At 37.2% G+C, this 25,337-nt stretch overlaps 1 protein-coding gene across 2 annotated transcripts in view; it reads right to left on the bottom strand.

The window, feature by feature from the left end:
- Positions 1 to 25,337, bottom strand: part of PASD1 (PAS domain containing repressor 1) — a 103,709-nt gene that overhangs the window by 39,728 nt on the left and 38,644 nt on the right. For both annotated transcript variants that reach the window (XM_050775313.1, XM_050775314.1), the window contains exons 4-9: positions 23,704 to 23,792; positions 16,667 to 16,756; positions 8,779 to 8,878; positions 8,216 to 8,326; positions 6,750 to 6,880; positions 4,292 to 4,374 (exon numbers count right to left, since the gene is read on the bottom strand). In XM_050775313.1, coding sequence (XP_050631270.1) covers positions 4,292 to 4,374; positions 6,750 to 6,880; positions 8,216 to 8,326; positions 8,779 to 8,878; positions 16,667 to 16,756; positions 23,704 to 23,792 — 604 coding nt within the window. The remainder of the gene's footprint in view (positions 1 to 4,291; positions 4,375 to 6,749; positions 6,881 to 8,215; positions 8,327 to 8,778; positions 8,879 to 16,666; positions 16,757 to 23,703; positions 23,793 to 25,337) is intronic.

The following is a 25,337-nucleotide window of genomic DNA, read 5'->3' as shown; positions in this document are numbered from 1 at the left end:
GTAAAAAGACTCAGTACAACAAAACCTCATTAATTAGGACCATTGCACATCTTTGCAAAATTTTCCCCACACCTTTGTACAAGGTGTGTCTTCACTGAAAGAGGAATTAGGCAGGAACATTCTTTCTGGTGGAGTTGCTGACAGATGGAGTCTCCCCAGGGACCAATTCCAGTCCTGTAGCAGAGTTTCTGAGGACTTTGCAAGCACAGGTAACAGCTATCAGAACCTGGGAAATACTCATCATTTGATTTTCCAGTGTTTTCTACTTTACTTTTGGGTGAAAATGTGCCATCTTTGTAAAAAGTATTAGGACTAATTAATTGGTATAGTCTCCTCCCTCTAAGGTGAAATTAAAAAGAAAAATGCTTTTTCTTAGTAACATCCCTGGTCACGTACTTCCCAAAGACTCATTGAGTTTTCTCTCTTGAATCTTACACCAGCCACAGCTCCTGAAACTGGTGTCCTCGTGGAATGGAGCCTAGGATAATTTAGGTCCCAAATACAGCTATACTGCCTAACCAGCTGTGTGAGTTTGGGTGAATCATACATCCTCTGCGAATGCACTTTCTCACCTGTACAATAAGTCTAAAATCTACCTTTTAGATGTGTAGAAAATAACTGAGTAATAAACATAATATAGCATCATGAAGTATGAAGAACAAATTGCACTGTGTTAAAAGATGATGCTATGATAGGAATTTGGGCCTTACCAATACATACAACTGGGTAAATCCAAAAAGTAACTTAGTTGCTTACTTCTGACTCTAGCAGTAGCAAGACAGCAGAGGGCTACTCAATATTCACTTCTTTGCCTGACCCTTACTGACTCACAAATCCCTTACTTCTTTCTACCTTCAGTAGTCCAGGAAAGCAAGACTTTCCACTCCAGTACATCTGTAGCCTCAATGAAAAATACCCCAGCTGTTCAGGCCCTCTCCTGAAATGAAAGATTTTTAAGCCTCAAATCTTAAACATGCACAAACAGGACATTCTATGTGGAAATACACCCTTTCTTCTAAACACTTCAAATTCCCATCTTTGTGTTTCCTTCATAAGCGTAGAAAAAACTCAGGAGGATGCTTCTTACTCTTAAAAAACTGAATTACCAAGATAAGGGAAACATTTTGGGAGCTGTAGGTCCCTAAGACATTTGTGACCAATTGCTTTTCTAACTATCCCCCAGAGGGTAAAATGGAAGCCAGACTATTAATAACTAAAAATTACAACCCTGATACAAAGCAATCTCTTCTCCTTTTTAATTGAAAATATCATGGGGAGAAGGGACAAGTCTATGAAAAAATCAAGCAATAGGGTACTGGTTTGCACTTTTTTCTAACAATACTGCATAATGATTGAGAGATCTCATGGCCTGGAATGTATTACCATTCTGATAAGATCAAGTAACCAATCAGTTAATGAGCAGATGTCACTTCTGCCTACTCAGTATCAGGCTCTGTGCTAGACAAGGATGAGGGTGACAGGTCCTGCCTTACAAAGCTCAAGTTAGTGGGCCAGCCAGGTCCACCAACAGTCTATCACATGAGAGTTGAAGAGACTGGGGCCAGAGTAGTGGCGATGGAGTTGGAGGAGGGAGGGATATGAGAGGGACAAGCAGTCTGGAATTAATCAGACTTTTCTTCATTAAATGCATCCGTTTTTTCCCCAAGTGTCATTTTCTATCTTACTTCCTACATGATAAACAATCCATTGTCTAGTTTTGAACTTAAGGGGAAAGAGTGTGCATTCACCCACATTTGAGTCATACTTTCTTACAAAATTAGAAAAGACATAATTTTAAGCCTTCAGAAAACACTTTTCTTATGTATCTTATGAAGATTATGGCATAGATGTGGTAGCTGGCTCCTTGCTGCATCAGAATATTTTTCATCCAACTAAGCTCTACCTTTAAATAAAATACAGGTATCTTTGTTCTCTAAACTCCCACTGTCTAAATATTTGCTATACTGATATGCTAATTTTTAAACAAAACTCATTACCCAAACCTGCTAAATAAATCTGTTTTAGGGCGCATGCAAGAATATGTTTAAGTCATGCATGCTATTGTGTCTCAGTCATTCTCCTTATAGCGTCTTGAGTTCATGTTGTTTAAACATGTTGTCTTGTATGTATCTTATTCTCCACATTATTCAGTAAAAGGTCTTCTAAGAAACTAGAGAAACTAATGAAAGAAGTGGGCAAGACTTACAGGCCTATTGAAGTCCATGTACTACAAGAAAAGTTGGGAGCAATAAAGCACATTCAGAGACTGGCTAGAAGTCTTAAGTTTGGTCATGCATGTGCTCCCCACTCCTAGGAGCCAAACATAAAACACTGAAGATTCATTTAAAAATTTAGATTACGGCCGAGTGCAGCGGATCACACCTGCAATCCCAGCACTTTGGGAGGCCGAGGCGGGTGGATCACGAGGTCAGGAGTTCGAGACCAGCCTGACCAACATGGTGCAACCCAGTCTCTACTAAAAATACAAAAATTAGCTGGGCGTGGTGGTGCATGCCTATAATCCCAGCTACTCAGGAGGCTGAGGCAGGAGAATCACTTGAACCCGGGAGGCGGAGGTTGCAGTGAGCCAATACTGCACCACTGCATTTTAGCCTGGGCGACAGAGTGAGACTCTGTCTCAAAAAAAAAAAAAAAAAAAAATTAGATTCCATAAAAACAGCATGCTGGTACAAATAAATGTGATCATGGCATGAGCAGACAAGTCATATTGTCACATTCAATACACAATTACACAATTATTAATACAAATGCAGCTTTATGCTAACAAGAATTTTTAACCAAGCAAAGGGGATGTAAATAGCTAGCCACCATAAGTTCTGTTTCTCATCCCATTGCTCTGTGTGTAGCATCAGACAATGGTTGACAGCCAATCACCTCTGTACTCTTCTGATGGGAATGGAAGATTCTCCCTGCCTTCTCTTAAATCCAGATGAGCCTCAAATATTTCCTGTTTAACTAATTCCTTCACCAGCTCTGGCTTCCTTACCTCCTCCTGCCTCTGAATAGTAACAGTGACCACAGCTTCCAGCTCACTCTTCTCACCATCAGACCTCATACAAGCATGCCTTTGATCCCAAGAAACCTCTTCGAAAGTTCCCTTGTTTGCTTATTTTATTTTGCTAAGTATTACTGGCATACAGTGCACATCTTTAATATATTTAATATATTATTTCATTATTTATTTACCAGTACATGTACACTGCAATGTAGAAGGAAAATGGAATCCATTCCCAATACCAGACACTATGGTGTATGCTCTTGTGGCTTACTACATACAAACGTACCTAACAATTAGTTTATCAAATGCTGAATAACTGTACAGTATTATAAATAATTTACATTTTACAGAACTCCTTTGTGGTTTGTTAAATAAGTTTATAAAGGGGTGTTAGTGGTATCTGGCAAATTAATCAGCATTTTCCTGGGGGTTAGGAATATATTTTTACTTTTCTCATGTAAAATAGTGGAATATTGGCTTCTACTCTCTGAAAATGTGTTAGTAAACAAATTTTAAAGAACATATTAGATTCACAAAAGAAGGATCCTGTATAATTAGCAGTTACCACAACGCATACTTGCTCTTCTACCATTTAAAAGTGTCTAAACATTACCTTTATTTTCAAGGAAAAAAGTAATGAAGTAGTATATTAAAATGCATTACCTTAATTTGAAAGTCATTACATGTCTGGGTCAGTTAAGTTTTCTCTATTTATTGCTTTAATGTTTTTTTAAAAACAATAAAAAGCCAATCACCTGTATTTATATTCTGTTGGAAAAACATGTAAATTATATGAGCTGGGAAAGGAAGTTCAGACTAGTAGACTGCTATTCTGGTTTTATTTATTTATTTAGTGACAGGGTCTCACTCTGTTGCCAAGGTTGGAATGCAGTGGCACGGTCACTGCTCACTGCAGACTTGATCTCCCAGGCTCAATTGATCCTCCCACATCAGTCTCCCAGCTAGCTAGGACTACAAGCACATGCCACCATGCTTGGCTACTTTTTTTGTATTTTTTGTAGAAACAGGGTCTCACTATGTTGCTCAAGCTGGTCTCAAACTCTTGGGCTCAAGGGCTCCTCCTGCCTCAGCCTCCCAAAGTTCTGGGACTACAGACATGAGCCACCATCCCTGGCCCATTTGTTTCTTTTTTCTTTTTATTTTCAATTTGATGGGAAAAAAATATCTGTAGGTGTTATTTCTCTTGTTTTAGCTTTGTTTAGTAAAATTGTATTCTAGATCTTCATTACCTTTATCAATACTACCTCTCACCTGAGCTCTCCCACAAAAGGTTCCTCATCTGAATCTTGTATAAGTTCAGCTTCGTCACTGACTGCCTTTGAAGTGTAAAGTTGCTGCAGAAAAATTCAAATATTTAAATATTTAGTATGTATGCAAATAGTAAAAATGCATAGCATATATTAATTTTGGAGGCATGCTCATATCCAATGTTACAAATAATCTGCATATCAATGTGAGAAATGCACTGGAGTTTTACAGATTTGAAAACTCAAGATTATAGAGATACAATGATTTGACCCAAGAAATAAGAGCTAGTAGATCTAGGAGCAGAATTTCAAAGTTTGAACTGTGAGTTCATCACTCTTCCCACTGTACTACACAGTCACACTGTGAAAAAATCTTCCTCCAAAAAGCCATCTGTTTGCACAAGATTTTTTCTCCAAAATGTCCACTAATATGGAACAAACATCCTATAAACCTAGAGAGAAACTGGACTAGAACACAAATAGAGTTCCTTGTGCTGTAAGGGCAACCAAGGTATTGGGCCAAATAAGATTATTTTCTCTTTCTCAGAGAAGGAAGTAGGTACTGGGGTTGACTTCCAAAGTGGGATGTCTGTATTCTCATAGCAGATGTGACAGTTCAAATCCCACAAGGCTACAAAGAAGGAATAATGGAAGGGGCAACTGAATTAGGCAACCTCCTTAAACTGTCTTTCTTCTATACTGCTTTTCTTACCATCTTAAATTTGAAGAAATGATGACATATATTACTTGTTCTAAAACTGAATGTAAAGGCCCACTCCACGGTTTCTAAAATGTGGTCTGAAAATCCCACATTTTAAACCAGAGATGAAAAGTAAAGCAAGTATGTTGCCCTCTCTGGATCACTGGCAGTAATAATGACAGTAATAACAATGATCACGACAATTGTAATAGTTCACATTTACTGAGTGCTTACCATATAGGAGAAACTGTCTTATTTACTCCTTACAACCCTAATAGAAGGTACTATGACTGCCATTTATAGAAAAAGAAACTGAGGCTAAAGGATGTGACTTGGCCAAGGTCACATAGCTGGTAGGGAAAGGATTTGAACACAGGAAATCTGGATCAGAGGCTTCCCTTATAAGGTAATGAGCTGGATATGTTTTATGTTGTAACATCAACACAATATTAACATGGCCCAAACAGTGCTGTTGATTTTAGCCTCCCACATTGCCTGATCCACATTGTCCCAGTCTTGCTAAAATCAGTTAATGGCACCTCCATTTGCTGAGTTCCATAAGCCAAAAAGCTAAGAGTCCTCCATGAGATGTTTCTCTCCCTTCTCCTAGACACTTTTAACTCATCAGCAAGGGCACTATCTCCAAAATATATCCCAAATCAGAATACTTTTATCTCCATTAGTATAATCATAGTCCAAGCCCGTCATCTTTCACTTAGGTCTTCTTGCTTCCATTCTTGTTTCTCTATACTCCATTTCTCACCCAGTATTCAGCCTGACCTTTAACAAAGAAAATCAGATCATGTCACCTTCCTGCCTTCCAATGCACTTGAAATAAAACCCAAACTGATTACCATGGATCTCAAAGTTCTACATAATTAGTCCCCTGTCTCTCTCCTGGATCTTATTTTCTGTTGCTCCTTCCCACTTTCACCTTATTCTGGTCACATAACTTACTTTGTTATTTGGAACTCTCCAAGCTAGTTACTACCTCAGGTCTTTTACAGATGTTGAACCCTCTACCTGCATTGCCTTCCTTTCTTAGCATCCCTAGGGGTCTCTGCTCAAGAGACAAATTATCCGAAAAGGACCTTCCCTGACGACTGTCTGAACTCTCCACCCGCACTAGTCATTAGCACATTATTCTGTCATCCTCCATGGCACTTTCCAATATTATTTAGCCATTGCCTATCTCCCCTAATGTCTCTCTGGCACCTAGCACAGTACCTGGAACACAGTAGGTGCTTACTAAATATGTTACTGAATGGATAAATTAATGGATGCTTAATCTATCAGAGGAATCCCAAACTGAATCATTTTTAGAGCTAGAATTTGTGAATGGTATATTAGAGAACACAAAGAGAGCAGAAGTCTTTACAATCAGCTACCCAATGGGGCTGTGGTGGAGCTGCCTCAAAACTCACCTGGTATCAGAAGCCTTCCTTCATCTCCCTGCCAAAATGCTCATTTCTCTTAATGTGTTCCAGTCCCCAGCACCTACCTTTTATAATATTTTATATTATGTCAAGACTACTTGTAAATGATTGTGCATTTCTTTTGAGTGTGTCCAAATTTTCATTGAGATGTTCACTTTCTGAAACATAGGAGCTGATTTTCCTTATTTGCATATCCTAGCACAACCCTCTGCACACACTGAGTAATTTAGCAATGCGTCCTGTGGCTGAGAGACCAAAGGGGAAGTGACCCTTCAAAGGAAGCCCATGTCACCACAATGGGGGAAGCACAAACACAGTATACCCACCTGCAGGAGCTGAGTCCTGAGAATGCAAACATTTCCCACAAGATAAAACCGATCCTCCTGAGGAATACATGCAGCAGACAAGTCAGCATGGAGGTGGCTGGAAAATAAGCCACTAAAGACCATAGTAGACTCTAAGGAAGATAGACACACATGTGACAACAGAAAGGTGGACCAGTAAAACAAGAAGACAAATACCTGCCACATCCATGTGCTGTTTGCTAACCCATTGACAATTTTCAAAATTCTGAGCCATGGGATTTTTCCTGTCTTCTTTCCTTTTCAGCCACCCTCCCCACCAAAACATAAATAATTCATTACTGAGAATCAAATGTTGAGAGTTAAGGTTGGTTTTCAGTCTTCCGTTATTACCCTGTGGATGGACATTTTAGCCTCCAAAAGAGATGTGGCTCCTCTCTTTTATATAGACCACATGGGTAGAGTGTGTGGGAGTGTGTGTGTGTGTGTGTGTGTGTAACCTGTGCACACATAGTCAAGTAAGATTTTTTCAAAAAGTATGACCTTTAATTTCCAAGAATCATGACAAATATATCAGCCAGCTTTTGCGTGAGTTAATTTCATTTATTTATTTATTTCTCACATGTTCACCAATATTTGGTATTATTCACACTTCTAATTTTTCCCATTCTGATGGGTGTAGAGTGCTAATGTCATTGGTTTTTAAATGTTTCATTCTTTGCTTATTAGTGAGTTTGAGTATCTTTTCATATATTTGTTAGCTATTTGGGCTATTTACCTCTGATTCAAGTCCCAGATATTTTAATGGCTCCAAACCAGTTAATATTAATTAATTTATGTTAATTTCTCAGCTTGCAGTTTCTGACACCTCAAAATTTGTAAAATGGACCCTATATCCACACGCAACAAAAATTTGGGTTTTGGTTTCCTGTAAGTGGCACATTTTGTCCATTCAAATTCCCAGAGAGAGATGATGAACCCACTCACTATTCTTCTGGGCCAATGGACAGAACTTTATTGATCACTTTATTGATCTCTAGGTTTTATATACTGGTGCTTGACTGGGTGTTAGAATTCCTGACCCCAGCCAATGGAGCCTATGCATGACTTAAAACCCACCAAGGCCACCACAAAATCAGCTTCTTCTTATCATTATCATACTGCTTTAAACTTTAATTTCTGGTACACATAGACACATAGAGTCCCCATTATTTTAAGCTTGGATGTGCATTAAACTTCTTTTGTTATATGTTTGCAATCATTTCCTTGTTTTATAAAAGGAAAGAGCCATCCTTAACAACTCAGTGTCCCCCACCTTGTAAATTTCACTGTTAATTTTTTTAAAGTCTAATTAATGTGAGTAGTCAGAAACTGTGGCCACAGGGATATCAGACAGTTTGAAAGTACCAAGCAGAAGAGCATTTATGTTAGTAATGAGAGGCTACATAACTCATAAATGTCATATAGATAAGATAAACAGAATTGCTTACCATTACAAATATCTCTTACATTCACAATAAATTTCACGTATTCGTAAGCAGAACTATCACCATGTTCAACATTTCCTCTTTTTAAATGACAGCAAAATTCAATATGTGTTTCTAATAAAAAGAGAACAAACACAAAACAAGTCTACATTTGTACTTTACCATATTCTACTGGATTATTTTATATGACCAATGTCTTACTTAGATTAGATTTCACAAAAATATTACTTTCTTTCCATGAACATTAGCATTTACATAGCTATCTATGTTGTATCAGTAGAGCAGGGCACCAGCTAGAACACTACACACGATGGTCCATTATTTATACAGCACTAATGCAATTGTACAAATGCTACAATACTCAGGGTCAGTGGTGAAGAATAAGATTTAATGGAGGAGAGATTTTTTAACACTAAAAATATAGTTTGTAATATTATATAAAAGTAAATTAATATATGATCAACAGCCATATATGCTCTAATTATCTTTTTAAAAATTAATCCATTGAGTGATTGTTACTTGTCCTTTAAAACCTAAGAATTTACTACTTTTAAAAATATACATACCTGAGTTTAACAAAGGAAATCTGAGAATAATCTTTTGGTAGACTTCATCTTTCTCTTCATCAGGCAGAAGGCTTAATAATTTTCTGCCCACAATCTCAGCCTGGCGGGAGAGGAGAGGAGGAGGTGAAGGGGAAAGGGAGGGGAAGAGGGAGAGAGTAAACTTTTTTATCTGTGTTAATACTGTTCAGTTCCTTTTTTATCTGTGTTAATACTGTTCAGTTCCTCTATCTCCTTACCTCCAGCGAGCTCATGCTCTGCCCCACCTCAGCCATCTACAGTTACATCTATTATACCTCTAAAAAATACAATTCACATTATCCTACTTTATGACCACTACCTTCTACCTTTCCAGTGCACTCATACAAATACCCCTCTTGTATGTACCACCTCTCCAACAATGATTCCATCCACTAAGACCTCTAACCCATTTCTATCACATTTTCACTGTGCATTATCCTCAAATCATCACATCTTTCCCTATCCAGCTCAGATTCCATGGTCACTGTAATCATTCCTATGTGCTCTTTCCCTCTACCACACTTGCCTGGGAAAATTTTGACTCTAGTTACTTCCAACCTTTCATTTACACCCACACCTTCACCCAAGCAATTGAATGTAGATGAAGAAAAACCCACAACTAAGCAGTATATTGTTTGAAATACTTATTCAACTCTGCCCAAAATTCATTTATTTAGACAATTTGCTCCCCTACTCTTTTTCCTCCTTCAAACCTCCAACGCCCCAGCCTTCCTTTTCAGCTGACCTAATTTCTTGTTTCAGTCAGTGAAAAAAATGGGAAATGTCAACATCTGACACCAAATCTACCAACCGATAATATCTATTCCTGTGCCTAGAGACCTGCTTTCCCTCCTCTTCCAATGAATAAGCTGTTACCTAAATTTGACTCCTTCGCCTGTGCACTGCATCCCATTTTCTGTAGACTATGAAAAGACATTGTTCTAGAAAGTCTTACTCTACCCCACACATTAAGTTTTCTTTTCCTCTTGACTGGGTGTTCCGATAAGCATACAGAATGCTGTATTATACATGCTATGATATCTGTCATCTATTTGGTCATTAAACACTGTATGCATGTATCAAAATATCACATGTATGCCATAAATATGTACAAATATTACATATCAATAAGAAACTTTAAAAATACTCAGGAAAACAAAAACAACAGCACAAAAATCTAAAAATGCATAACCTTCCTTTACATTACTGCCTCTCCCTTCAACTATAACTCTATTTATCTGGAGTTATGTACAAATATTATACATCAATAAGAAATTTTAAAAATAATCAGGAAAACAAAAACAACACAAAATTCTGAACATGCATAATCTTCCTTTACATTACCGCCTCTCCCTTCAATTATAACTCTACTTATCTGGTCCACTTCGGGACAAAAATTCCTGAAATGAAACTATACTTGTCACCTCCCCTTTCTTCACTTCTCACTCTTTCTTGAAACCACACTAATGAAGTTTATATCTAACCACTCCACTGAAACTGCTTTTGTCAAGGTCACTAATGCCCTCCATATTGCCAAATCAAATAATCACTTCTCAGCCCTTCTCAGCCCTCACCTTACCAAGCATTTCAGCATTTGATGCAACTGATCCTTCCTTTTCCCTTGATACATTTACTTCACTTGCAGGACACCACACACATGAGGATATACTTCTACCTCAAAGGCTACTCCTTCAAAATTTGCTAGATCTTACTCTTGCTTCCTGAATACTAGGCATCGGAGTACCAGGGCTTAGTCATTAGGCCTGTTTCCCTACGTGGTCTCTTCCACTTCCATCTCATTAAATACCACCTATCTGTTAATGACTCGCAGATACTCGTCTGTTGCCCGCACGATAACTCAATTTGGATGTCTAATCAGATTTCAATTTTAAGAGATCCAAAAAGAACTCCTGATCTTTTCTTTGACAAAATATGTTCCTCCCTCAGTCTTCCTAATATCAGTAATGGCAACCACCATTTACCCATTTACTTGTCCTTGACTTGCCTTTTATCTCTCAAACTCAACATCCATCAGCAATCTCTAATGGATCAATTTTCAAAACACGTACAGACTCAGTACACTTTTCACCACCTGGTCCAAGTCTCATTCCCAGTTTGGATTACTGCAGTAGCCGTAACTGCTCTCCCTGCATCTGTTCTTGCCATGCCTCCACCACCACTCCATTCTCTATAGAACAGCCAGCGTGATCCTTTCCAAACATAAGCCACATCATGCTATTCCTATGTTCACTCAAAATTTTCCACTGATTATCCAAGTCATTCTGAATAAAAGCCAACGTCTTTATAAGGGCTTTCACCACTCAATATTCTAGTTCCTTGTTGCTATTGACCTTATCTGCTCTCTCTCTCTTGCTCACTGCACTCCGGGTACACCTAACTCCTCATTCACATCCAAACACAACGAGAGCAAATACTCATCACAGAGCCCTTGAACTGACTCCTCCTTAAATGTGAAGCACTGGTTCCCAAATACTTGCAATGGCTTTCTCCCTCACTTAATACAGGTCTTTACTCAAAAGTATTTTACATAGCACCAACTCCTTGACATTCTCTTATTGCCTTTTTTGTTATCTGTTTATTATCTGCCTTCCCCATTAAAATGTAAATTGCAGTATAACAGAGACCTTGCCTGTCTTATTCACTGCTATAACCTCAACACCTAGAACAGAGCTTGGCACTGGTAAGCATTCAGTAAATATTGGTTGAATGAATGAATAATATTGTATCATGTAGCTGAAATATGGTGAGACATGGATAAATTGAATATCAGATATAGAAGCAATGAGCTTTTAATGTGATAGCAACAAAGTAATAAAGTATTCTTTGTAGCTGAATAATGGCTTTGTGTGACAAACCACAAATTCCAATGATTTTTTAACTGATTAGCATTAATAATCTACAGTCAATATTCAGAAATATATCTTTATGGCCCATTTGTAGAAGCCAGCCTATGAACTGGTCAATGCTCGAATTAGCAGATGGATGCTGTCTCAATCAAGTTTGGCTTGATTAAGGATAGAAATATTACCTTAATTTACCAAACAAAACATTATGGAATTAACAGGCAATACATCTTGACAGTGAAAGTCACACAGTAAAAAGAAAGGTAGATTTTTTTCACTAAATTTAACTTTTTCAATAAAAACGTTTTTGTTGGTTTAGTTATAAAATAGACTTTAGATGCCAAACTAGGTTACCTCTGTGGAGACGACTCATTCATTCACTCACCTAACACACGATAAACAACTGCTCCATGCCAGTCACTATTCTAGGTATGTTCACATATACAAGCTCACTTAATCCCCTGGGAGAGTAAGAATTATCCCTTGTCTTATTCTTCAGAAATTAAGGCTTCTCCAATTGTCAAGAGTTCAGAAATGCAGAAATGAAATTGACATGAAAGCTACATCTAATTCCGTATCTATTGTGCCTTTTACTACACCATAGCTGCCTAAGTCCAATTTGCATCAGGAACAGAAAATTTGCTACTGGACCAGTTCCTGTATTTTGGACATTCTACATGAAGTAATTCACTGAATAAGATTTTACACTTATTTCTTATAAGGGTTACAAAAGGTGAACCTGACAATGAATTCCAATGAGCACATAGTCTAGTAGGGCAGATTAAATATGCACAATCAATTATGATGTAAAGTATAAAATAATACCCTAACAAGAGGTACAAAGTGCTATGTCTCATAAGTTCTTTCATTAGATGAAAAATGAAGATAGTATTGTCACTTAAAAGAGTTCAAAGTGAGCTATCTTTTGATAGTCTACATTCTCTTGGATGTGACTAGTGGTAATGAGTTTCTTTTTGATTCTCTAGGGATAGGAATAGTGACAATAAGCCTTATAATTAACCACCAATTGAAACAGTGGATCTGTTCCAGTGACCTTGTTCCTTAGTTAGAAAAAGGGCAGAGACCTGAAAGCGTGATTAACCTCATGTTATTTTTGTAAATTTTTAGCATTTGCTCTTATTACACAAGGTAGAAAGATCAAGGTACTTAGAACTTAATGAAGCAAGGATAAATACCAGTGAAAAATTAAGGTGTTTTTTCAAAAGCCAAGTTTGCAAATATCTATTAGTTGTCACACAAATATTAGCATGGTGAGTCTCAGTCACGCCAAAAAAACAAAAAAAAAAAGAATTAAGAAATTTACTGGGGACTCCATGACATTTACTGAGAATCTAGGCAAGAATCATCTTTTTTACTGCCAAAGACATTCATATTACACATGCATTAGAAAGCTATTCAACTGTATGGGGCACAGGGAAGGATAAGATCCTCTGCAGGAGATTTAGGCTGCATCTCAAATCAAATGAGACTCATCACTACTAAATCTCTGCTATCTGTAAGCTTCTCAGGGAAAACAGAGCAAATCTCATCACAGTTATCACAAACTAACCATGTACCTATGTTCAAAATTCGCTAAAGTCTAATCTCTTAAAGATTCAATGCTGAGAATCTTTTCAGATGTAGCGTATGTTTTAAAAGTTTCATTTGCTTTAGAACTGCAAAAGAGAATAAATATATGTAAACTCCCAGATTTGATTTTATTTTCAGGGGGAACAATGGAGTGGGGGTGAGTAGGAGGGCAGGCTGCTAAGAACAGGGGGCAGTGACTAGAACTTACTACTACAAATGACTATGAGTTTTTCCAAAGGAAAAAAAAACTGTCAGTAAAATCAATGATTGGGAAAATATGATGGAAGGTTTCAGATAAAAGTTTAATACCATGATGATAATAATAACAGGCATCACTTTATTCATGGTATATGTTGTAACAGCATAACTTGGACACATCTTATCTCTCTGTCATACCCATCTTCAATACATCAGCAAAACAACTTATTTTACCTACAAAATACTTTCACTGCCACATTAATCCAACCCACTACCATCTATAGCCCTCCAAGTGGACTCTGTACTTCCATGCCTGCCCCTCATAGCCAATTCTTGACATAACAGCCAAAGCGATTCTGATAAAACTTAAGTCAGATCATTTCTTTCATCTGCTCCAACCTCCCCAATGGCTTCCTCCCATCTCAGAGGAAAAGGGATGTTACTTCTCCTGTTACTGCTCTGACTTTATCATCTCTATTTTCCTTTTGCTCACATCACTCCAGTCACACTGTTCTCTCTGCTGTACCTTTTCCTGCTTTCAGGCTCTTACATATGCTTTCTCCTCTGTCTGAAAGATACTTGCTCCAATTACCTGCATATCACACATACTCCATTCAGGTCTCTGTATAATCACGTTATTTATAATAACTCATCTCCCAGCACTCTCTAAGTAATATTATTTCCCCACTTATAGAAGAGAAACTAAAGGTTACGTAGTTAGAAACAAAGCAAATTTTAATTTCTAGATTATTTGATTATTTGATTCCAAAGACCAAGTTCTTTCCATTCCACCATGCTATTAGTTTGGAGTTGCTCCACAGACAGAGGTGCCTAGATGTGCAATGAAACTGAAGATTCCTGGAGCCACGCAGACACTCTAGAAATGGTTCGGTCTCCATTTTATAATATAAGTTGGATGACTTACAAAATGAAATTTTTAATCAAAGCCTGAGAAAAAGATTGCCTGTTTCGAAAAATTAAGAACAGTTAGGATTTAATGAGGAAGTGTGAAACTATGCCTCAGGTGTAGTCGTTTTTAACCTTGTTTTATAGGAATATATAACTTAATTCCCATTTAATGTTTATGTACAAATATAATAGTTATACATTTATTTTTAAGTACACTGATCTCAGGTAAATCAAGTCTATTGTTTAAGGCTGGCAGTTCAAAGCACATGTCCCAGATACCTCTCTAGACCTTGTGGTTTTGGGGCAGCGTGTGTGTGTCGTACCTCAAATGTTGAAGGGTGAAAGAGCTTCTTGATAATGAAAACTCTGAACCAAATACATAAAGAAGCAAGATCATATCATAACTAACACCATCATTATAATAAATCTTCACATAATAAGAAAAAGTCACCAGTCTCAGCCAATGACCAATTTGGTTTAAGCAATATCTGATGCCACAAAAATTTGGGTAGTTTTCTGGTCTTCATTATAATAAAATTTAAGCTGTAATGGATCATACTCGCACATTCCTTCTTTAAATATAGATTTTAAAAGAATCTTTTCCTTCTATGATTTAAATATACTAAAGTGCAATCCAATAAATGTCTCTATTTGCATTTTATTCAGCTCTTTTGGTAGCCTACAAATATAAGCTGAATTTGAAAATGTAAACTGTTTTTTAAAAAAACGAAAGAGAATGAGAAATAAAAGAGATTGATTCTAGCATCTGTAATTTTTTTTTTTTTTTTTTTTTTTTTTTTTTTTGAGACGGAGTCTCGCTCTGTCACCCAGGCTGGAGTGCAGTGGAGCGATCTCCGCTCACTGCAAGCTCTGCTGCCTCCCAGGTTCACGCCATTCTGCTGCCTCAGCCTCCCGAGAAGCTGGGACTACAGACGCCCGCCACCACGCCCGGCTAATTTTTTTTTGTATTTTTAGTAGAGATGGAGTTTCACCGTGTTTGCCAGGATGGTCTCGATCTCCTGACCTCGTGGTCCGCCCGCCTCGGCCTCCCAAAGTGCTGAGATTACAGGCGTGAGCCACCGTGCCCGGCCGCATCTGTAATTTTTTTTAAAGGGTGTAAGGACTCTGAGTTTCCAAGCAGGCCACGGAACATGCCAACTGGCCTGGCTAAACTAGTGAAATGTTTTTAACCCACTTCCAACCTAACTACAGGATAATCTAACCCTAGCTTCTATTAATTTCCATGTTCCAAACTTGAGTGCTATAGCTCTCTGGATCAGGGTTTGTCAAGTTCTTGAGACAACTCTGTGGAATGAGGAATACGTAATGAAAACAACCGAGATATGATTGTTTTACACTACCACCAATAGTGCATAGGGGTTTCAATTTCTTCATATCCTCTCCCAAAACTTTTTGTTAACACAACCATGCCAATGGCAGACAGTTTGTGTGGGAGGGTTGTTGTTGGTAAATGTATTCTAGGTAACCCCTCCTCAAGCACCTGTATAAGTGGAATATCAAGGCCTTGCTACAGACTGAATGTTTATGTCCCCCAAAACTTTATATATTGAAATAATCTAACTGTCAGTGTGACGGTATTATATTAAGAGATGGGGCCTTTAGAGATGATTAATGGGATTAGTGTCCTTATAAAAGAGACCCCTAGGCTGGGCATGGTGGCTCATGCCTTTAACCCCAGCACTTTGGGAGGCCGAGATGGGCAGATCTCTTGAGGTCAGGAGTTTGAGACCAGCCTGGCCAACATGGTGAAACCCTGTCTCTACTAAAAATACAAAAATTAGCCAGGCGTGGTGGTGTGTGCCTATAATCACAGCTACTGAGGAGGCTGAGGCAAGAGAATCACTTGAACCCAGGAGGCAGAGGTTGCAGTGAGCCGAGATCGCACCACTGCACTCCTGCCTGGGTGACGGAGTGAGATTCCATCTCAAAAAAAAAAAAAAAAAAAAAAAAAAAAAAAAAAAAAAAAAGCTCCCTTGCTTCTTCTACTATATGAGGTTATAATAAGAATAAAGATGTCTATGAACCAGAGAGTGGGCCCTCACTAGACACCAAATCTGTTGGCACCTTGATCTTGGATTTCTCAGACTCTAAAACTATAAAATGTAAATTTGTGTTGCTTACAAAGGCACCCAATCTACAGTATTCTGAAAATGACAATAAAACAGGGGCACGTTTTGACAACATGGAAAACATCTTCTCTGATGAGCTTTATGCTCCTGAAAATAAATAATGAACCCCTAAACAACAAACCAGAATGATCCACTTTCCCAAAAGTAGAAAGAACTTACTGGTAAATGTCCAAGAAGAGAAGAGATGTTTTCAGCCACATGAATGATCACTCCATCTGCGCTCAGTGTAATCATAAAGCCATCTAACAACTAATGACGAGAGGATAATAATGTAATTAAATAGTGGAACAATAATAAAATGATAGCTTTATTGCTAAATGCTTAGATAATTATAATGGCACACTGAAATGTATTGCAGTCCTTAAATATCAATAAAATAGGCACAGACTTAATTAAAATTCCATTATTCTGCCTCCTACACAGAATCTACTTAACCTTAAGCATGAAATGTTTATCAAATGATATGTCACTTAAACAAACAAATTTCAATGTACACCCAATTAACATGAAATTCTCTAACACAAGCTAAGAAGATTCATTTCCATGTGTAGGTTGTTTCACTTTAAGAACACTTAATTTCAAAAAAGTTAAAAATATTTTAAGGACACTTTCATTTGTGGTTAGGTTAGTCATCTCCTTATAAATATGGATATTGCCATCACTTTCCTGCTATATAATGGATTCAATAGCCAGACAAATGCCTCCTGGTAGAGAATATCTAAAATGATGAATAAAATATATTAAAACTTATTTTTCAAAACAGGACCAAGCTATTGGTAAAGTAAGGGAAATAATCTGGTGTCAGAAATGACTAGATTGTGAGAATTAAGACATCAGAGAATATTAGACCCTGTATTTGCCTTGAGACTATCTTCCAACACTGATGGCCTAGAGCTTGGGGGACAAAAGCAAAGCCGAGGCCTGTACAAGGCAGGAGGTGAAATCAAAGACCACAATATAAAGCCAGGTCTCCAAAAGGGTGACACCTTCAACAGGTGAAACAGAAAAATCTTATCCAGTGAAAGGAGACAGGGAATGTGCATGCCTCCCTCAGCCTCAGTCCTGGGAAGAGTAGGAAAAGAGAAAATAGTCAACTTTAGGAGGCACTAAGCAGAAGCCCACCTTTACACAAACTTGGAGCTAGAATTCATATACTACCTGTGTGGCCCTCAACGACCAAAGTCTAATATCTAGTTTAAAGTGATCCTGACCCCATATGTCTAACAAAAGTAAATCAAAATCAAGAACTCATGCAGATAAAGTTACAAATAATACGAGCTTATAATAAAAATAAAACACAGGAAGAGATGAAGCATTATGAACAAGAGGCAACAGACATAATAAAATAAAGAATCATATTTAAAAAATAACAGATATTGGAATTATCAGATACAGAATACAAAACAAGTATGCTTAATAGGCTTAAATAAATAACAAAGGGCACTAAAAATATGAAGAAACAAGAGACTCAAAACTGACTCATGAGATATAAAACATAATCAAACAGAATGTCTATAGATGATATTGTCATCAAAATTAGAAACTTAATGTATAGGTTAAATAGCATGTTAGAACACAGCCAGAAATAAAATTGTTGAGCTGGAAAGAGCTGAGAAAATGACTCAGAATGTAACACAAGGAGACATACAAAAGGAAAAATAAGATAAATTCATTTCATGGAGAAGAGAATGAGAAAGTCCAACATATGTCTGATCAGTGTTCCAGAAGGAGATAATATAACAGAGAAGAGGAAATACGCAATGAGATACAGGTTGAAAATTATCCAGAAGTAATAAAATACATCAATCTTAAGATTCAGGAAGCCCAAGTAATTGCAAACAGGATTCTACATTTGGATAAAGTCACGAAATCCTCAAACCCATTAGGATGGGCTATGATTAAAACAAAACAAATAGTTTTGGGACAAGATATAAAGAAATTGAAACCCCTATGCACTATTGAGGTTAGTGTAAAATGACAAAGCTGCTATAGAGAACTCTATGGCAGTCTCTCAAATAACTAAACATAGAACTATCATGTGATTCAGCATTTCCACTTCTGGGTGTATAAAAAAAAAAAACAACCTGAAAGCAGGAACTCAAACAGATATGTGTACACCTATGCTCACAGAAGCATTATTCATAATGGCCAAAAGGTGTAAACAATCTAAGTGTCCAACAGATGAATGTATAACCAAAATGTATATCAAACAACGAAACATTATTCAGCCTTAAAAGGAAAGAGAATTTTGCCACATACTACAACATGGATGAAACATGAAGATATTATACTAAGTGAAACAAGTCACAAAAGGACACTACTGTATGATTCCATTTATATGAAGTTCCTAGGACAGCCAAATAGATAGATGCACAAAGTAGAATGGTGGTTACCAGGAACTGGGAGAAAGTGAGAATGGGGAGTTATTGTATTTCAATTACGCAAGCTTTTAAAAGCTGGAAATGGATGGTGGTGATGGTTGCACAATAATGTGAATGTACTTAATGCCACTGAACTCTATATTTAAAAGTGATTAAATGATAAATTCATGTTATATACATTTTACAATAATAAAAAAAACAGGCCAAATAATAAGTTATAATGGAGATTAGAAAGTATTTATGATATAATAATTTTTTAAACACCATTTATCAAGACTTGTGAAATGCAGCTAAAACAACATTTGGGAATCTTTGCCTAAGTGTATATATTAGAAAAGAAAATTGGTTAGAAATCAATGAATTAAATAATCTAAAATTGTTAGAGAACAAAAAACGAACCCAAAAAAGTAGAAAAAAGTAAATAATAAAAATAGCAGAAATTAATAAAATAAAAAATAATGACACAATGGAGAGAATCAAGAAAGTTAAAAGTCAATTCTTCGACAAGAACATTAAAATTGACAAAACTCTGGTAAGACGAATCATGGGGCAAAAAACACAAACAATATTAGGAGTGAAAAGTGGATATCATTACAGAAGCTTCATTATGAACAACTTTATGCCAACAAATTTGAAAGCAAGTCTTAGAAAAATATAAATTACAAAAAGTAACTTGAGAAGAAGTAAAAAATATAACCAATCACATCATCATTAAACAGCAAAATCACTACTTTAAAATATTCTCTTATCTTTATAATGTTTCTCCTTCATAGCATACACAAAAAAGAACTCAAAAAGTATGAACACATTAAATATAACAGATAAAACGTTAAAGCTTTTAAAATAAAATATAAGAGAATATATTTATTACCTTGTGGTAGGTTAAGGATTTTTTAAACAAGAAAGTAAACACTCTTTGGTAAATTTGATTACTTTAAAATTAATAATTTCTGTTTGTCAAAAGTCACCTTAAATAGTGAAAAGGCAAGTTTCAAACTAGAACAAGAATTTTGCAACACATAACTTGCAAGTGATTCATTTCCAGAATCTGTTTAAAATCTCCAACATATGAATAATTAGAAAGAACAACAATATCATAAGAAACTGAGCAAAGGTTAGAAACAAGCATCTCATAGAAGAGGAAACACAAATGGCCTCAAAATTTGTGAAAAGACGCTCATTGTCATTTGTAATGAAACAAGACACCATTCCATTCCCAACCAATTGACAAAAATTTAAAAATTAGACAATAAATTGTTAGCAAGGATGTGGAGCAATAAGAACTTTCATCCACTACTACTAAGAATATAAATGAACAGTAAAATACACAGTGAAACACAGCCACTTGAAAAGCATTGTCATTTTCATGTAAAGGGGAGCTACCCTACCACTCCACTCTACCCTCCAGCAATCTCACTCCTAGATATACACCTAGGAACACTCTTGCTTATATGGAAAAGGATATACGAACAAAAATGTTCAAACCAAAACTGCTCTCAATAACAAAAACCTACAGCTCTGCAAGACCCAGTTTATGCGCCTCCGATTCATACCCCATCCCACCCTCAATCAAGCCAGGGATTTTAGCTTTCCTTTTGCAGTCCCAGCCTAGTCTCCTAACTCCGCCAGCAGTAGGGGTTTTCAGTATCCATCCAAAGTGACTGGATTCATGAAAGCAGTAACTTCATCCACCTTGGGGCATCGGATCTGGGTACCCCAGTGGGTTTCCAAAAAAGCCAGGTGACTTTTGACTAAGGACAGGAGACAGAAAATGACAGGAGATAGAAAGGAACTGGTAGATACAGTATTTTCCCTTCCTCCCCTATACAGACTATTCTAAGGTGCGGTGCCTTTTACATAGTTTAAGAGTGACTGAACAACCCACTGTGTGTTCTTGTGAAGCTGTATCCAGCTTGGTAATAAACTATCCTAAATTTCAGTCCCCTTCTTCCCTGCCTTACTTTTCTTTCCCCCTCACCCTCACTATCCTGAGAATGTATATCCCACTAAAACCTTAGCATGTAAGTTTTGTTTCTGCCTCTACTTCCTAAGGAGCATGAGCTAAAACCGATTTCTAGTGCCCATCAACAGTAAAATTGGTTAATTGTACAGTATGTTCTAACAAGAATACAGAAGTAAAAATGAATGCACTAGAGTTACATGCAGTGTCATGGATGAATTGAAAAAGGTTGAGCAAAAATATCAAGTCAGAGAAGAATACATACAATATAATTCAATTTATATAAAGGTGAAAGTCATGCAAAAGAAAACAACATATCACTTACAGATGCATACACTTGTCCTAAAAATACAAAGCAAGGCAAAGGAATATTGATACAGAACTCAGGAAGTGGTAGGGAAGAAGTGGTGTGGAAGAAGAAGATCATGACAAAGGGGATTTCAATGGATCTGGTAATGCTCTATTTATTAACCTCAGTGTTACCTGTACTATTTTTTAACTGTTAATATATGTTATATACATTTTTGTAAGATAAAATTTTAAGTAAAAGTTTTTAAAACTGGGTGCTTGCTATTTCCTATTAGACGTCAAAAGATAACGTCCAAAACTGCCACATGCCTGAAGTGACCTTCCAAACACATAGGTTCAGAAAACAGTCTAGGCGGATCTGGTAAGGCGTTTTGCTCCTCTACTCATTTTTTGTATGTCTGCTTGCTTTTGGCATTTTGATTACCACATTCTCTACTGAGATGGTTTGCTCTGAGTTAGTCTGGACCGCCATGGGCTGGAGTGTAAGTGAGGAAACATGGTGTGCTACTTAGCTGTGCTACTCAACAGGTCTTGGAGTAGCACAAGGTGCAAGGTGCAAGCTCTCCCAGTTTGGTCTCCTCTTTCCTACAGTAAAAAGGATCAACATCATTATTAACTTACTCATAGGCTTCTTATGAGGATGCTCATAAGAGGATGCTCTACATGAGAGCACTGTGTAGGCTACTCTACACGAGAGCACTCTACATGAGAGTGGCTACTCTACATGAGAGCACTGTGTAGGTTGTTACACAGATGTCAGGAGGCTCTTACGTTTGACCAACAGTATGGCAAACAGGAAGGAAACATCCAAAGCTAAGTCACTGCTCTGAAATACAAGCCATAAGAAACAAAGGCACCTTGCTCTCTTGCCCTACAAACTCCGCTTTCTTTCATGCTTCAAAAGAATGGCCAAAGCTGTAATGAAACTAGAAAGTGAAGAGAAAGAGCCCTCTACTGTCCCTCTTCTCAGATTTCCTGATGTTTCCATCTCTCTGCCTGAAGTCAGCCCTGATTGGTCAGACTGAGCTTGTTTATTGCAAGAAAAAACTTCATGAATAAAGAACAGACTTTTCTAGGGAAGTTATTAAAGCCTAATGGAGGGGAATAAAGTGGAAAGGAGGGAATTACCCAAGATATTCTGATCCTTCCAGTTGAATGCCATATATTCTGTAGTTGTGAACATAATTATCCCTCTAGGGTGTAGTTATACCTTGTCTAGCTTCTAAAATATTTCAAATAAGCATCTGGTTTCATAAAATTGGTAACAAGATTTCACATAACACATTTTAAGTCCTCTATTTAGCAAATATTTGTGTATAGGATCCCTAAAACAAAACCTTTAATAAAATTGAGAGAGGGTCGTGTGCAGTGGCTCATGCCTGTAATCCCAGCACTTTGGGAGGCCAAGGTGAATCGCTTGAGCCCAGGAGCTCAGGAGACCAGCCTGGGTGACATAGTGAGACCTTGTCTCTATAAAGAGTTATAAAACATAATTAGCTGAGCATGGTAGTGTGCACCTCTGGTCCCAGCTACTTTGGGGGCTGAGGTGGGAGGATTGCTTGGGCCCAGAAGGCTGAGGCTGCAGTGAGCTACAATCATACAACTGCACTCCAACCTGGATGACAGAGTGAGACCCTGTGTCCAAAAAAAAAAAAAAAAAAAAAAAAAAGTGAGAGTCTGTTGCTTAAAAGGAAGAAAAATGAAGTAGAATATTAAAATTTGGTTCCACTCATTCACAGTCAGTAGAATTTTGGCTCTAACATTGGGATGGGTTTGAAAAGATTCACTCACACAATGCCTTTCTCAGACACCATTATGACCACTAATGGTCATAGTGCTGGGTGATCAGCCAGTACCGAAAGAGAAAAGGGACCAGACTGATAATTTCTGGGTGTCCAATATTGCCAAACAGTGTACTATATATTTTACACATGTTCACTTTATTTTATTCTCACATCATCTCAATGAGATAAAGATCATTTTTACTCATTTTAAAGAGAAAGAAATCAAGGCTCAGAGATGGTAATTCAGTCAAGACACACAGCAAGTAAGTGACAAAGGCAAAATCTGTATCCTTATCTGTCCAACTCAAAGGAATATGGTCCTTCGGAGTGCAGTTTGTGGCTTGTGAAACTAACCAGTTCTCTTGGAGATAGAAACTATAAACACCTTACATTCTTGAGGGGGGAACAACTAATTCATTAGGCTAATTCATTAGAGTATAACCATCTATGTTGAAAGAGTCTACCAGATAACCACTTAACTTGCCACTAACCTATGCAAAGATTTGTTTGTGTTTGTTGTCACTCAAAATCAGTGTTTCTCAAAACTCAGTTGGCATAGGAAGCATCCGGGGAGCTTGAGAGAAATGCAAACTCCTGGCCCTAACAGGTTTGAGATTCTGATCCAGACGATTTAAGTTATCAAGCTCTCTGGTTGATTCTAATGCATATTATCTCCTAATCACACTTTGACGAACACTATTCTTTGTCTTCTATTACATGTATTCAACATATGAAGTAATCAAAGAACAAAAGCCCTCTTACCTGTAGCATCATTTGGTTGAAGTCATCATAGGTACGAAAAGATGGAATCCAATGTAATTTCCTTTGAGAGCTTTTTGGATTGACTTTGTCTTTTTAGAAAAAGGAAGAAAGTACAGAACAGTGTCACATTAAAATGATTAGCTATGGGTATTAGATTTTTCAAAGTTATACCTAATTTATAGAAAAGTCTCATGAGAAAATGCTGAGTGCTAATGAAGGATCTGATGTTGGCTAACTAATTGTATATAAATGATCACAAACACAGAAGTGTTTGGAATTGAAAAAGACTTTGAAGATCATCCAACTCAATTTCTACCCCACACATTATGACCTGTTAAACACTTTTATGATTTTTCAACTTCTAGTTATTTTTTTCCTCTTGAGTTCTACCAAAACCCAGTATCCATAATCCACCAGGTAAGTCAAGGGGCTCTAAGTAGGTCCAGACCCCCAAAGTCCTCCCCTAGTCCTGACTAAATTATGAAATTCCACTCTTTAGTTTCATCTATTTAAGCTTTACACAAGGTCCCTTAACTAGAATATCTTCAAGCTTTATCTTTCATCTCTTCCAAGCTACTGGTACTGTCCTCTCCCCCATCCGTCCTATCACATTCTTCAGGGTTTTCTGGTTTCCTCAATGAAAAGTGTGTTTCTGCTCCTGTCTTTGCTGTCAACATGTGCCCCTCTCTACCTCCCCAACTCCACCCTACTCCACTAACTTCACTAGCAAAGGGACTTCACTAATACAGCCCTCTAATCTCAAGTGATTTTAATACTTCATGTCAATAAACATTAGTTCCTTCTCCTCACAGAAAAATGAGACCCATAGCATACAACTTTGATCTCTATTAAAAATATAAAATCGTATGACAAGGATAATGTTTACAGTGGCTATTGCTTTCTTGACAGGCATGAGTCTCTGACTCGTTCCTAGAAGTAGAGTTGGGTAAGAGGGAGGCCATGCATAAGGAGAGCTTTAGAGCCCTCACTGATGAGGGAATGAAAATAGGGTGTGTAACTGGGTGTGAAATAGGAGTAACATGAAAAGTAAACCATGCCAACTGCATAAATGCCTCAAGATCAGTGATCCTGACCACTGTCCCAGCTTGGAAACTCAATTCTAGGCATAGCTCTTCAAACTCAAGAAACAACCCATGATACTCTTCCACAGTCAATTTCTGAAGAAATTTCTCCATTGCCTTCCAGTTCCATCTAATAACTTTCACCTCCTATACTTCATTCAAAGAAATAAAAAAGATAGGGGAGTTCATATACTGTCAAGAAAGGATAACCACTGTATTTTATAAATAAATCATAAAGGACTTTTCTACTTTACTATTACCCATGAACTTGTTTTTGTTTATTCTCTAAGGTGTGCATCATATCCAATTCTTCACCATATCCCCAATGTCTAACATGGTACTTAAGTCATGGCAGGGATTTAACACTTGTTAAACTGAACCTCTTTTATTCATTTATTTAACAAATGTTTACAGAGCTTCTGCTATGGGTCATATTCTGCTTTACAGGTTCAGGATATAGCATAAACAAGAAAAATAAGGTGACTGTTCTTTTGTATCTTACAGACTGATGGGGCAGCGTAGACAAATAATCAACACATAGACAACAGAACA

The sequence above is a fragment of the Macaca thibetana genome, chromosome X, assembly GCF_024542745.1.
Source record: "Macaca thibetana thibetana isolate TM-01 chromosome X, ASM2454274v1, whole genome shotgun sequence".
In the NCBI taxonomy this organism is placed as follows: domain Eukaryota; kingdom Metazoa; phylum Chordata; class Mammalia; order Primates; family Cercopithecidae; genus Macaca; species Macaca thibetana.
This window is presented reverse-complemented; position numbering and strand designations above follow the sequence as displayed.